The sequence below is a fragment of the Oncorhynchus nerka genome, linkage group LG10 (assembly GCF_034236695.1).
Source record: "Oncorhynchus nerka isolate Pitt River linkage group LG10, Oner_Uvic_2.0, whole genome shotgun sequence".
NCBI lineage: Eukaryota > Metazoa > Chordata > Actinopteri > Salmoniformes > Salmonidae > Oncorhynchus > Oncorhynchus nerka.
The window spans coordinates 50148790-50164980 of record NC_088405.1 but is presented as its reverse complement, the minus strand read 5'-3'; the positions used below and the strand labels follow the sequence as shown (position 1 = coordinate 50164980).

At 43.2% G+C, this 16191-nt stretch overlaps 1 protein-coding gene across 1 annotated transcript in view; it reads right to left on the bottom strand.

The window, feature by feature from the left end:
* LOC115135468 (serine/threonine-protein kinase 26-like) overlaps positions 1–16191 on the bottom strand; it is a 22699-nt gene extending 6508 nt beyond the window's left edge. Inside the window, 1 exon segment of the mRNA XM_029670173.2 lies at positions 15730–16191. Coding sequence (XP_029526033.2) covers positions 15730–15780 — 51 coding nt within the window. The 5' untranslated portion in view covers positions 15781–16191.

Sequence of the window (16191 nt, the reverse complement as noted above, 5' to 3'; positions counted from 1 at the left end):
AAAGAATAGCCTACCCAATGTGAAAAATCCACATGGCCTAATCTGCACTGTAGCCTATCCCTAGATGACCACAAGCATGTTTGCAAAGAGGGTTGCAACAGGGAGCCTGTTGGATCCAAATAAATGATAAACTGTCTCCTGTTAAGCTTATTATTGCCAAATCTTGTTCTAAAATGTGGGACATTTCAAATACAGCAAAGGTGAAAAGGGTGTGGCATTGAGATCACTTGGAAGCAGATGTGTTTTGAATGGAAAATGGGTTTCCACAGACAGATCTTTGCCGTTGTGCATTTCTCAGTGTTTCCGATATTTTAATTTAACAGCGGTGGTCCGCCGCTGCCAAGTCATGTCCTCCACTCCAAAAAAAACTAAGTACGTAGAAAAGATAATGCCGTTATATATTTTTTGAAATAAGATCAACTTTGAGAATTTAACCACCTAAATAAAAACTAGACTGTCAGGGAGAATCTAAAATGAAAAAAAAAAAAAAAAACGTAATGGCATGGGGCCCCCATTGATATGGTTATAATGTTTGAGTCACAGCATATATCGTGGATAAATGTGTAGAATTACAGGAAATTTGCTTTAAAAACAGCAAACTGGTAGCCACCGCTGCTGAAAAAAATACTAGGGGAAACACCAATTTATTAATCTGTACAGAGAGTGGTGGAAGTCAGTGGCACCAGCCTTGATCTCTCCCTGCCCTGACTTAAGAGCCCTGTCTGGCAGGTTGGCACAGAGGCAGGAATAGATTACTTTCTTGTCTTTGGTCACCTTTGGGTATGTGGGGCTTCAGTGTGACAGGACTGCCTAGAATGGCAGCAGCGTCAGTGTCTGGGCAGAGACTGGCTCATGGCGTCACAGAGGGCCAGAGCAGCTATAAGAGGCTGTATCCTGCCCCAAGTCTCACGCATCTAGACCGTTCTGCCTCAGATAAAGCTGTGAGCACTAGGCTAATCTGGAGACTGCCCAGGCCAGGACCTTAATCAGTTTGTTACCGCCACATGGCAGAACATGTTTGGCTGGAAATAACTTCCGTCAACAGAATTTCTTGGGAGGAAGCTAGCGGTCTAAATCCAACAGGCCTATTCTGATTCAAAACTAAAAGCTGAAGAGAATAGGCCCCTGTGCATATTGTGGAAAGAACATGCAGGCAGCATGCCCAACATTGAACATACACACGTCCTGTGCATGGGCCCGTTTCCAATGCACTGTTGACAACTAACCTAGCGCAGACTCGGGTGTTAGCCACAGCAAACAAGAGTAAGGAATACTCCCTCTCAGGCCACACCCTCTTCAAGCTGACAGAACACTTCAAATGTGGCCAATGCTACTGGTCATTGTTGGCAGTATCATACCAGTCTCTCAAAACAGTAAGGCTTGCCGGGCCTGATTTAGCGTCAGACTTTGGACTGCAGGTAGGCCTAATGCCCATACCAGAAAACAGAGGAAATCACAAGGGAGTTGCTGATCTCCTTGGAGAGAGAGCGAGAGAGAGAGAGAGAGAGAGAGAGAGACAGGTGGATATCCTGCATTTAGGAATTCATTTGCCAGAGCAATGAAGCATGGTGAACAAACGTCATTACTAAAGCTCCAGGGAAATTACTAATATCAACCACCTCTCATCAATGCAGCCTTCCTGCTGTTGCACGAGGCAGCTTGAGTACTGGAGTGCTGCAAAGTAGCCTTAATGCCCATGTTTTGCAATGACCATACTAGAACTTGGCAGGGAGAGAATAATCTGCAGATTGTCACAATTTACTTTCCTTGCCTTATAATATGTTACATTTCAGAGGTGTTAGATAAGTGTGGCTAAACTGAAATAGAAATAGAAAACACCTAAAGCCTAATCGCCCAATTTAATAAATTGGTACACAAAATATAACTGAATAAGCATGGAATCTTTCAACGTCTCACTTTGGTAAAGTAATGTCATAGTTCCACCCACAAGTGTTCTCATGGAGCAGCAATCTTCCCTCTAACGGTCAAATCATCAACGACAGAGATGAGACCTAACGCTGTAACGTTATTGCACTGAAATGTTCTCAAACATATCAGATTACAGGCTGTAAATGCAGAACAGCAGTTGTAGCTAGTGGCTTAGGCCTATTTCAAGTCCCAAATCTAGTGAACGGTGACCATATGGCAGCCCAAACTATATAGAATTTGCCAAGGCAAAGGATACACAAAAGATGCTTTCAGTAGACCAGAGGCAAACACCTGTGCCTTTCTATATACAGTTGATGTCGGACGTTTACATAAAGTCGCTTTAAATGACTCCAACCTAAGTGTATCAACCACTCCACAAATTTCTTGTTAACAAACTATAGTTTTGGCAAGTCGGTTAGGACATCTACTTTGTGCATGACACAAGTCATTTTTCCAACAATTGTTTACAGACAGATTCTTTCACTGTATCACAATTCCAGTGGGTCAGAAGTTTACATACACTAAATTGACTGTGCCTTTAAACAGCTTGGAAAATTCCAGAAAATGATGTCATGGCTTTAGAAGCTTCCGATAGGCTAATTGACATCATTAGAGTCAATTAGAGGTGTACCTGTGGATGTATTTCAAGGCCTACCTTCAAACGCAGTGCCTCTTTGCTTGACATCATGGGAAAATCAAAAGAAATCAGCCAAGACCTCAGAAAAAAAAATGTAGACTGGTTCATCCTTGGGAGCAATTTACAAATGCCTGAAGGTACCACGTTCATCTGTACAAACAATATTACACAAGTATAAACACCATGGGACCACGCAGACGTCATAACGCTCAGGAAGGAGACAAGTTCTGTCTCCTAGAGATGAACATACTTTGGTGCAAAAAGTGCATATCAATCCCAGAACAGCAGCAAAGGACCTTGTGAAGATGCTGGAGGAAACAGGTACAAAGTATCTATATCCACAGTAAAACGAGTCCTATATCGACATAACCTGAAAGGCTGCTCAGCAAGGAAGAAGCCATTGCTCCAAAACCGCAATAAAAAAGCCAGACTTCGGTTTGCAACTGCACAGGGGACAATGATCATCCACTGGTCTGATGAAACAAAAATAGAACTGTTTGGCCATAATGACCATCGATATGTTTGGAGGAAAAAGGGGGAGGCTTGAGGTGAGGAACACCATCCCAATCGTGAAGCACGGGGGTGGCAGCATCATGGTGTGGGGGTGCTTTGCTGCAGGAGGTACTGGTGCACTTCACAAAATAGATGGTTTTTTAAATGTATTTGTAATAATGACAATTACAACAATACTGAATGAACACTTATTTTAACACATCAATAAAAATCTATTTAGCCTCAAATAAATGTTCAATTTGGTTTAAATAATACAAAAACAAAGTGTTGAAGGAGATGTGCAATATGTGCCATGTAAAAAAGCTAACGTTTAAGTTCCTTGCTCAGAACATGAGAAGATATGAAAGCTGGTGGTTCCTTTTAACAGGAGTCTTCAATATTCCAAGGTAAGAGGTTTTAGGTTGTAGTTAATATAGTATTTATAGGACTATTTCTCTCTATACCATTTGTATTTCATATACCTTTGACTATTGGTTGTTCTTATAGGCACTATAGTATTGCCAGTGTAACAGTATAGCTTCAGTCCCTCTCCTCGCCCCTACCTGGGCTCAGACCAGGAACACATCGACAACAGCCACACTCGAAGCAGCGTTACCCATGCAGAGCAAGGGGAACAACTACTCCAAGTCTCAGAGCGAGTGACATTTGAAACGGTATTAGCGCGCACCCCGCTAACTAGCTAGCAATTTCACATTGGTTACACCAGCCATTAGGCTGATAGGCTTGAAGTCATAAACAGCGCTGTGCTTGCGAAGAGCTGCTGGCAAAACGCACTAAAGTGCTGTTTGAATGAATGCTTACGAGCCTGCTGCTGCTCTATCAAATCATAGACTTAATTATAACATAACACACAGAAATACGAGCCTTTGGTCCTTAATATGGTCGAATCCGGAAACTATCATCTCGAAAACAAGACGTTTATTATTTCAGTGAAATACGGAACCGTTCGGTATTTTATCTAACGGGTGGCTTCCCGAAGTCTAAATATTCTTGTTACATTGCACAACCTTCAATGTTACGTCATAATTACGTAAAATTCTGGCAAATGAGTTCGCAATGAGCCAGGCTGCCCACACTGTTGCATGTACCCTGACTCTGAGTGCAATGAACGCAAGAGAAATTACTATTTCACCTGGTTAATATTGCCTGCTAACCTGAATTTCTTTTAGCTAAATATGCAGGTTTAAAAATATATACTTCTGTGTATTGATTTTAAGAAAGGCATTGGCGTTTATGGTTTGGTACAGTCGTCCAACGATTGTGCTTTTTTCACAAATACGCTTTTGTTAAATCCCCCAGCATTGCATCGCTTATATGCAACGCAGGACCCGCTAGATAAACTAGTAATATCATCAACCATGTGTAGTTATAACTAGTGATTATGATTGATTGATTGATTGATTGTTTTTTAGAAGATAAGTTTAATGCTAGCTAGCAACTTACCTTGGCTTACTGCATTCGCGTAACAGGCAGGCTCCTCGTGGAGTGCAATGTAAAGTAGGTGGTTAGAGCATTGGACTAGTTAACCGTAAGGTTGCAAGATTGGATCCCCGAGCTGACAAGGTGAAAATCTGTCGTTCTGCCCCTGAACAAGGCAGTTAACCCACTGTTCCTAGGCCGTCATTGAAAATAAGAATGTGTTCTTAACTGACTTGCCTAGTTAAATAAAGGTATACATTTTTTTTTAAATTTCAATTTTTAAATCGCCGCCCAAAAATACCGATTTCCGATTGTTATGAAACCATGAAATCGGCCCTAATTAAAAGCGAAAACAGGTTTAGACATTTTGGGAAATGTATTAAAAATAAAAACAGTAATACCTCGTTTGAAAAATACAGTTTTCTGGAAGCTGTGCCATTTCCCCCACGTGGGCCGGCCCCCTAGCAATTCAAGTACTAGCCAATAAGCTTCCGGCCCTCGCCATTTGAGTGACAGCTAGCAAGATACACACAGCAGAGCAAGAGCAATGACATGGTGCACATATCTGCACATATGTGATGTAGTATGCAACTTTCTGGGACCACTTTTGGCTCATGAGCGCTACTTTCAGAACTATTGGCTAAAAAGTATACAGAAAGTACAGATGCTCTTTAACAGGCTGAGCCAGAAGAGCTTCAATGCACTTTGGCATAGATTCTGTGTGTCAAACTCTATTGCTGGGATGCGACACCATTCTTCCGCGAGAAATTCCATCATTTGGTGTTTAGTTGATGGAAAAAGCCGTCTCAGGCACCGCTCCAGAATCTTCCATAATTGTTCAATTAGGTTAAGATCTGGTGACTGAGACGGCCGTGGCATATGGTTTACATCGTTTTCATGCTCGTCAAACCATTCAGTGACCACTCGTGCCCTGTGGATGGGGGCTTTTTTATTCTATGTGGGCAAAGCCAAGGAGGGGCTTTTCTGCAACTTCGCTATTACACTGTTATTATCAGTAGTATTTCATTATTATTATTCAAGTTATTACCTCTAAATATTAGTCTAGTATACAAATTAAGAAATGTCAGTTTGGAGAGGATGCAGGAGAAATGCAGATTCAGATTTTGACGCACTAAACCATTTCCACCCAGTCAGATGCGTTTTTCCCTCCACTTTCCCGATCGATTCGCATAACGTCACTACTGGGGTCATTCTCTATGGAAATATGTTGTTCAGAGGACGCAGTAATGAGAGAAAAATAATATGTTTCTGGAAAAATAATATGCTACTGAAAATATTATGATAGAGGCTATGCATCCTATAGGATGAATCTTGAAGAGAGCTGGGCTACGTTTCATTCAGTTGCACCACATTTAATGAGAGGAAACAAAAAAACTGGCACCTGTCGTCATTCCCTGCACATATGCTGACCCTGCAACAAGACATAGGTTGTTGTTTTCTATCTGATTAAAAGAGATGAAGTCCAGACAGGCTTGGCCTATTTTAGGAAATGGACATACGGAAAAAGTGAACTCATACATGCACACCACCCACCTAAAAGGACCCATCAATCAAGCTGCCTGCAGCGCATCTAACTCAGCTATAAGCAAATCACATTTGTCCTTTCCCAAAAACATATTAAAAATCTTGCCTTCAAATCCTCTGTGGAATATCAAAATTAATGTTAAATCAATGTAGCCCATCATATAAATTGACGAGGATCAGTGGTGGAAAAAGTACCCAATTGTCATACTTCAGTAAAAGTATACAGTACATTCGGAAAGTATTTAGACCCCTTGACTTTTTCCACATTTTGTTACGGTGCAGCCTTACTCTAAAATTGATTCAATCGTGTTGTCCCTCAATCTACACACACACAGATTGTAATAAATTTACATTAAAAAAAAGAAATATCACATTTATATAAGTATTCAGTACTGTTACTCAGTACTTTGTTGAAGCACCTTTGGCAGCAATTACAGCCTCAAGTCCTCTTGGGTATGACGCTACAAGCTTGATACACCTGTATTTGAGGAGTTTCTACCGTTCATCTCTGCAGATCCTCTCAAGTTCTGTCAGGTTGGATGGGGAGCTTCACTGCACAGCTATTTTCAGGTCTCTCCAGAGATGTTCAATCGGGTTCAAGTCCGAGCTCTGGCTGGGCCACTCAAGAACAGAGCCACTTCTGCGTTGTCTTGGCTGTGTGATAAGGGTCATTGTCCTGTTGGAAGGTGAACCTTCGCCCCCAGTCTGAGGTCCTGAGCGCTCTGGAGCAGGTTTTCATCAAGGATCTCTCTGCACTTTGCTCTCTTCATCTTTCCCTCGATCCTAACTAATCTCCCAGTCCCTGCCGCTGAAAAACATCCTGACAGCATGATGCTGCCCCCACCATGCTTCACTGTAGGGATGGTGCCAGATTTCCTCCAGACGTGACACTTAACATTCAGGCCAAAGAGTTCAATCTTGGTCTCGTCAGACCAGAGAATATTGTTTCTCATTGTCTGAGAGTCCTTTAGGTGCCTTTTGGCTAACTCCAAGCGGGCTGTCATGTGCCTTTTACTGAGGAGTAGCTTCTGTCTGGCCACTCTACCATAAAGGCCTGATTGGTGGAGTGGTGCAGAGATGGTGGTCCTTCTGGGAGAACCTTCCAGAAGGACCCCCATCTCCACAGAGGAACTCAGGAGCTCTGTCAGAGTGACCATCGGATTATTGGTCACCTTCCTGACGAAGGCCCTTCTCCCCCGATTGCTCAGTTTGGCCATGCAGCCAGCTCTAGGAAGAAAGTTGGTTCCAAACTTCTCCCATTTAAGAATGATGGAGGCCACTGTGTTGTTGGGGACCTTCAAATGCTGCAGAAATGTTTTGGTACCCTTCCCAAATCTGTTCCTCGACACAATCCTGTCTCGGAGCTCTACGGACAAGTCCTTCGACCTCATGGCTTGGTTTTTACATTGTCAACTGTGGGACCTTATATAAACAGGTGTGTGCCTTTCTAAATCATGTCCAATCAATTAAATTTACCACAGGTAGACTCCAATTTATATAAAAAATCTCAAGGATGATCAATGGAAACAGGATGCACCTGAGCTCAATTTCAAGTCTCATAGCAAAGTGTCTGAATACTTATATATACAAACTTATGTATACACACACATTTACAAACATTTCTAAAAGCCTGTTTTCGCTTTGTCATTATGGGGTATTGTGTGTAGATTGAGGGCATGTACAAAATAAATAAAACATTATATATTTTTTAATAAGGCTGTAACATAACAAAATGTGGGAAAAGTCATGGGGTTTGAATACTTTCCCAACGCACTGTAGATACCTTAATAGAAAGTTACTCAAATAAAAGTATTTGGTACTAAATACACTTAAGTATCAAAAGTAAAAGTACAAATCATTTCAAATTCCTTATAATAAGCAAAACAGACGGCACCATTTTCTTATTCCGGAAGCTGTGCCATTTCCCCCACGTGGGCCAGCCCCCTAGCAATTCAAGTACGGGCACACTCAGACAATTTACAAATGATGCATCCCGTTACGGGGTCTGAGACACCGAAGCTTCCCAAGCTTAGCTCTGACAAATTGAAAACCCTAGTCATTGGCGACTCCATTACCCGCAGTATTGGACTTAAAACGAATCATCCAGCGATCATACACTGTTTACCAGGGGGCAGGGATACCGACGTTAAGGCTAATCTGAAGATGGTGCTGGCTAAAGCTAAAACTGGCGAGTGTAGAGAGTATAGAGATATTGTTATCCACGTCGGCACCAACGATGTTAGGATGAAACAGTCAGAGGTTACCAAGCGCAACATAGCTTCAACGTGTAAATCAACTAGAAAGATGTGTCGTCATCGAGTAAAAGTCTCTGGCCCCCTCCCAGTTAGGGGGAGTGATGAGCTCTACAGCAGTCTCACAACTCAATCGCTGGTTGAAAACTGTTTTCTGCCCCTCCCAAAAGATAGAATTTGTAGATAATTGGTCCTCTTTCTGGGACTCACCCACAAACAGGACCAAGCCTGATCTGCTGAGGAGTGACGGACTCCATCCTAGCTGGAGGGGTGCTCTCATCTTATCTACGAACATAGACAGGGCTCTAACTCCTCTAGCTCCACAATGAAATAGGGTGCAGGCCAGGCAGCAGGCTGTTAGCCAGACTTCCAGCTTAGTGGAGTCTGCCACTAGCACAGTCAGTGTAGTCAGCTCAGCTATCCCCATTGAGACCGTGTCTGCCCAACCCAGGTCGAGGCACAAAACTAAACATGACGGTGTTCGCCTTAGCAATCTCACTAGGATTAAAGACGACCTCCATTCCTGTCATTATTGAAAGAGATCATGATACCTCACATCTCAAAATAGGGCTACTTAATGTTAGATCCCTTACTTCAAAGGCAATTATAGTCAATGAACTAATCACTGATCATAATCTTGATGTGATTGGCTTGACTGAAACATGGCTTAAGCCTGATGAATTTACTGTGTTAAATGAGGCCTCACCACCTGGTTACACTAGTGACCATATCCCCTGTGCATCCCACAAAGGCGGAGGTGCTGCTAACATTTACGATAGCAAATTTCAATTTACAAAAAAAGAGATGTTTTCGTCTTTTGAGCTTCTAGTCATGAAATCTATGAAGCCTACTCAATCACTTTTTATAACTACTGTTTACAGGCCTCCTGGGCCATATACAGCGTTCCTCATTGAGTTCCCTGAATTCCTATCGAACCTTGTAGTCATAGCAGATAATACAAATTTTTGGTGACTTTAATATTCACATGGAAAAGTCCACAGACCCACTCCAAAAGGCTTTCGGAGCCATCATCGACTCAGTGGGTTTTGTCCAACATGTCTCTGGACCTACTCACTGTCACACTCTGGACCTAGATTTATCCCATGGAATAAATGTTGTGGATCTTAATGTTTTTCCTCATAATCCTGGACTATCGGACCACCATTTTATTACGCTTGCAATTGCAACAAATAATCTGCTCAGACCCCAACCAAGGAGCATCAAAAGTCGTGCTATAAATTCACAGACAACACAAAGATTCCTTGATGCCCTTCCAGATTCCCTCTGTCTACCCAAGGACGTCAAGAGGACAAAAATCAGTTAACCACCTAACTGAGGAACTCAATTCAACCTTGCGCAATACCCTAGATGCAGTTGCACCCCTAAAAACTAAAAACATTTCTCATAAGAAACTAGCTCCCTGGTATACAGAAAATACCCGAGCTCTGAAGCAAGTTTCCAGAAAATTGGAACGGAAATGGCGCCACACCAAACTGGGAGTCTTCCGACTAGCTTGGAAAGACAGTACCGAAGAGCCATTACTGCTGCTCGATCATCCTATTTTTCCAACTTAATTTGGAAAATAAGAACAATCTGAAATGTATTTTTGATACTGTCGCAAAGCTAACTAAAAAGCAGCATCCCCCAAGTGAGGATGGCTTTCACTTCAGCAGTAATAAATTCATGAACTTCTTTGAGGAAAAGATCATGAATATTAGGAAGCAAATTACAGACTCCTCTTTAAATCTGCGTATTCCTTCAAAGCTCAGTTGTCCTGAGTCTGCACAACTCTGCCAGGACCTAGGATCAAGAGAGACACTCAAGTGTTTTAGTACTATATCTCTTGACACAATGATGAAAATAATCATGGCCTCTAAACCTTCAAGCTGCATACTGGACCCTATTCCAACTAAACTACTGAAAGAGCTGCTTCCTGTGCTTGGCCCTCCTATGTTGAACATAATAAACGGCTCTCCCTCCACCGGATGTGTACCAAACTCACTAAAAGTGCCAGTAATAAAGCCTCTCTTGAAAAAGCCAAACCTTGACGCAGAAAATATATTTTTTAACTAATCGGCCTATATCGAATCTTCCATTCCTCTCAAAAATGTTAGAAAAGGCTGTTGCGCAGCAACTCACTGCCTTCCTGAAGATAAACAATGTTTCCAAAATGCTTCGGTCTGGTTTTAGACCCCATCATAGCACTGAGACTGCACTTGTGAAGGTGCTAAATTACCTTTTAAATGGCATCAGACCGAGGCTCTAGATCTGTCCTCGTGCTCCTAGACCTGCTTTTGATACCATCGATCACCACATTATTTTGGAGAGATTGGAAACCCAAATTGGTCTACACGGACAAGTTCTGGCTTGGTTTAGATCTTATCTGTCAGAAAGATATCAGTTTGTCCTCTGACAAATTAACTGTAAATGTCGGTGTTCCTCAAGGTTACGTTTTAGGACCACTATTGTTTTCACTATATATTTTACCTCTTAGGGATGTCATTCGAAAACATAATGTTCACTTTCACTGCTATGCGGATGACACAGCTGTACATTTCAATGAAACATGGTGAAGCCCCAAAATTGCCCTCGCTAGAAGCCGTTGTTTCAGACATAAGGAAGTGGATGGCTGCAAACATTCTACTTTTAAACTCAAACAAAACAGAGATGCTTGTTCTAGGTCCCAAGAAGCAAAGAGATCTTCTGTTGAATCTGACAACTAATCTTAATGGTTGTACAGTCGTCTCAAATAAAACTGTGAAGGACCTCAGCATTACTCTGGACCCTGATCTCTCTTTTGACGAACATATCAAGACTGTTTCAAGAACAGCTTCTTTCCATCTACGTAACATTGCAAAAATCAGAAACTTTCTGTCCAAAAATGATGCAGAAAAATTAATCCATGCTTTTGTTACTTCTAGGTTAGACTACTGCAATGCTCTACTTTCTGACTATATGGATAAAGCACTAAATAAACTTCAGTTAGTGCTAAATACGGCTGCTAGAATCCTGACTAGAACCAAAGAATTTGATCATATTACTCCAGTGCTAGCCTCCCTACACTGGCTTCCTGTCAAGCCAAGGGCTGATTTCAAGGTTTTACTGCTAACCTACAAAGCATTACATGGGCTTGCTCCTACCCATCTCTCTGATTTGGTCCTGCCGTACAGATCTACACGTACGCTACGGTCACAAGACGCAGGCCTCCTAATTGTCCCTAGAATTTCTAAGCAAACAGCTGGAGGCATAGCTTTCTCCTATAGAGCTCCATTTTTATGGAATGGTCTGCCTACCCATGTGAGAGACGCAAACCCGGTCTCAACCTTTAAGTCTTTACTGAAGACTCATCTCTTCAGTGGGTCATATGATTGAGTGTAGTCTGGCCCAGGAGTGGGAAGGTGAACGGAAAGGCTCTGGAGCAACGAACCGCCCTTGCTGTCTCTGCCTGGCCGGTTCCCCTCTTTCCACTGGGATTCTCTGCATCTAACCCTATTACAGTGGCTGGCTTACTGGTGCTCTTTCATGCCGTCCCTAGGAGGGGTGCGTCACTTGAGTGGGTTGAGTCACTGATGTGATCTTCCTGTCTGGGTTGGCGCCCCCCCCCCCCTTGGGTTGTGCCGTGGCGGATATCTTTGTGGGATATACTCGGCCTTGTCTCAGGATGGTAAGTTGGTGGTTGAAGATATCCCTCTAGTGGTGTGGGGGCTGTGCGTTGGCAAAGTGGGTGTGGTTATATCCTTCCTGTTTGGCCCTGTCCGGGGTATCATCGGATGGGGCCACAGTGTCTCCTGACCCCTCTTGTCTCAGCCTCCAGTATTTATGCTGCAGTAGTTTGTGTCGGGAGCTAGGGTCAGTTTGTTATACACTGCTCAAAAAAATAAAGGGAACACTAAAATAACACATCCTAGATCTGAATGAATGAAATATTCTTATTAAATACCTTTTTCTTTACATAGTTGAATGTGCTGACAACAAAAACAAACAAATTATCAATGGAAATCAAATGTATCAACCCATGGAGGTCTGAATTTGGAGTCACACAAAATTAAAGTGGAAAACCACACTACAGGCTGATCCAACTTTGATGTCATGTCCTTAAAACAAGTCAAAATTAGGCTCAGTAGTGTGTGGCCTCCACGTGCCTGTATGGCCTCCCTACAATGCCTGGGCATGCTCCTGATGAGGTGGCGGATGGTCTCCTGAGGGATCTCCTCCCAGACATCCGCCAACTCCTGGACAGTCTGTGGTGCAACAGTCTGTTGGTGGATGAAGCAGGACATGATGTCCCAGATGTGCTCAATTGGATTCAGGTCTGGGGAACGGGCGGGCCAGTCCATAGCATCAATGCCTTCCTCTTGCAGGAACTGCTGACACACTCCATCCATATGAGGTCTAGCATTGTCTTGCATTAGGAGGAACCCAGGGCCAACCGCACCAGCATATGATCTCACAAGGGGTCTGAGGATCTCATCTCGGTACTTAATGGCAGTCAGGCTACCTCTGGCGAGCACATGGAGGGCTGTGCGGCCCCCCCAAAGAAATGCCACCACACACTATGACTGACCCACCGCCAAACCGGACATGCTGGAGGATGTTGCAGGCAGTAGAACGTTCTCCACGGTGTCTCCAGACTCTGTCACGTCTGTCACATGTGCTCAGTGTGAACCTGCTTTCATCTGTGCAGAGCACAGGGTGCCAGTGGCGAATTTGCCAACCTTGGTGTTCTCTGGCAAATGCCAAACGTCCTGCGCGGTGTTGGGCTGTAAGCACAACCCCCACCTGTGGACGTCGGGCCCTCATAGAGTCTGTTTCTGACCATTTGAGCAGACACATGCACATTTGCCTGCTGGAGGTCATTTTTCAGGGCTCTGGCAGTGCTCCTCCTGCTCCTCCTTGCACAAAGGCGGAGGTAGCGGTCCTGCTGCTGGGTTGTTGCCCTCCTCCACGTCCCCTGATGTACTGGCCTGTCTCCTGGTAGCGCCTCCATGCTCTGGACACTACGCTGACAGACACAGCAAACCTTCTTGCCACAGCTCGCATTGATTTGCCATCCTGGATGAGCTGCACTACCTGAGCCACTTGTGTGGGTTGTAGACTCCGTCTCATGCTACCACTAGAGTGAAAACACCGCCAGCATTCAAAAGTGACCAAAACATCAGCCAGGAAGCATAGGAACTGAGAAGTGGTCTGTGGTCACCACCTGCAAAACCACTCCTTTATTGGGGGTGTCTTGCTTACTGCCTATAATTTCAACCTGTTGTCTATTCGATTTGCACAACAGCATGTGAAATTTATTGTCAATCAGTGTTGCTTCCTACGTGGACAGTTTGATTTCACATATGTGTGATTGACTTGGAGTTACATTGTGTTGTTTAAGTGTTCCCTTTATTTTTTTGAGCAGTGTATATGGAGTACTTCTCCTGTCTTATCCGGTGTCCTGTGTGAATTTAAGTATGCTCTCTCTAATTCTCTCTCGGAGGACCTGAGCCCTAGGACCATGCGTCAGGACTACCTGGCATGATGACTCCTTGCTGTCCCCAGTCCACCTGGCCGTGCTGCTACTCCAGTTTCAACTGTTCTGCCTGCGACTATGGAATCCTGACCTGTTCACCGGACGTGCTACCTGTCCCAGACCTATTATTTGACCATGCTGGTCATTTATGAACATTTGAACATCTTGGCCATGTTCTGTTATAATCCCCACCCGGCACAGCCAGAAGAGGACTGGCCACCCCTCATAGCCTGGTTCCTCTCTAGGTTTCTTCCTATGTTTTGGAGTTTTTCCTAGCCAACGTGCTTCAACACCTGCATTTACTTGCTGTTCGGGGTTTTTAGGCTGGGTTTCGGTACAGCACTTTGAGATATCAGCTGATGTACGAAGGGCTATATAAATCAATTGGATTTGATGTGTTTAGTGAGTCCACCATATCAGCGGCAGTAGGGATGACCACGTGTTCTCTTGATAAGTGTGTGAATTGGACCATTTTCCTGTCCTGCTAAGCATTCAAAATGTAACGAGTAATTTTGGGAGTCAAGGAGAATGCAGGGAGTAAAAAGTACATTCTTTTCTTTAGGAATGTAGTGAACTAAAAGTTTGCAAAAATATAAATAGTAAAGCAAAGTAAAGATATCACAAAAAACGACTTCACACCACTGACGAGGATAAAGAGACAATTGACAACTATTAGAAAATAGAAACATGCACGCAACCTGTCCATAGCCTAATGATCAGCCTGTCCATAGCCTAATGATCAGCCTGTCCATAGCCTAATGATCAGCCTGTCCATAGCCTAATGAACAGCCATTGATCAATTTTAGTGAAGCAATGTGGGTGATGAATACACTGGTGATGAATACGTGTGTAAATATTGCACTATAAATTGGCAATGAACTGGAGGGGAAGTTTGAATGGCGAGAGTGACATGTAGCCTAGCTCTGGTGTGATATGATAACATTGGCTAAATTGATACCTTGCTGCACTGATGCATTGCAAATATAAAATAAAAAAACAGGCAGAGAAATTAATGAATAATTCACACAATTGGCAGTTTTGGCATGTCAGTGTCAGTGTCATCAGTTTCTCTTTCGCATGTTCAATTTTTACATCTAACCATTTGGTTTGTTTGGTTAAGTATTTCTCACGTGATCAAATGTGAACGAAGAGTCATCCGTCATTGAACTACAAACACTTCATTGAAGAATCCCTGCTGTCGACCAATCACCGACGAACGGGGAGTTGACTTTGGCTACCAAAACTTCGACAAGCCTCAAGAAAAAAAAGGTGCTTGAACCCTGCCGAACACCAAAAAAAAAACGAACACAAACGTCGTCATAATATATGCGCGAACTGTTTCGACTGGGACCCATAGGTCACGAAGTCTTGCACTACCGGTGCTGGCACATGCGCAGATCAAATACACCGCTGGAACGCTGATTAAAGGGTCGAGTTTAGTTACATGTCCTAATAATTCACTTGTTTTAATTATCTGTATGCTTACTTTGATTTTGACATTACGATAAGCAGAGTTAAGTGTGTACATGACTATGGCCATACGTTACTCGGCCTAGTACTGCCATAATCAGTTTAACATCCAATTATGATTGTACATGTAGCTAAACGTACGTTGACAGACGTGTCCTTCCTTCCCGCGAAGTGGCGATATATACCCGAGTGCTCAAAAAGCTGGTTAGCTAATTGATTTGTGTCATGCCCTCAAAACGGTCTAGCAACAATACACCAACTGGATACAAAACTAGCTAAGTTAGCCGCTGTAGTTAAGTTACTTTGCTAACGTTCGTTAACTACCTAGGTATGACGTTACACACTAGCAAAGCCCTGCAATCTTGCTAACTGACGTTACTCAACTAAATGCAAGAAAGCTATTTAACGTGAAATGGTTGTTGTTGAAAAAAAGTTGGGAGGCCTCCACTTACCTGCATCCCAGGCACTTGCACCGCAACCGGTGACTGGGCCATCTTCCGCATCCAAAGGAATAACAGAAAACCAACCGATTAACGTTTTAGATAACTAGCCTAGCGAACTAACGTTCGGCAACCCAGTATGCGGTTTATTATTCGCTAGTTAACGGTAGCAACCTCTTTTTCTTTGAAAAACGTAGCTAACTGCTAAAGTCGTCGTAGCTAGCTGACATTACACACCCAGCCTTAACGCTAGGCTAGCTACTTCAAAACAACAGACGACTGACTATTCCATGACATCGATCTTGATGTTTTAACATTCATTCATAGTTGTAAAACAATGTCTTTGATGTTACGACAGGATATTCATCTGTGGATTTAGCTAGTAAAAAAATACATCCAAAAGTGCAAGCAGTCGACGACTTGTTGTCAGAACTACGTTGATGTGGCTGGCTTTATGCCATGTTCACATGCTAG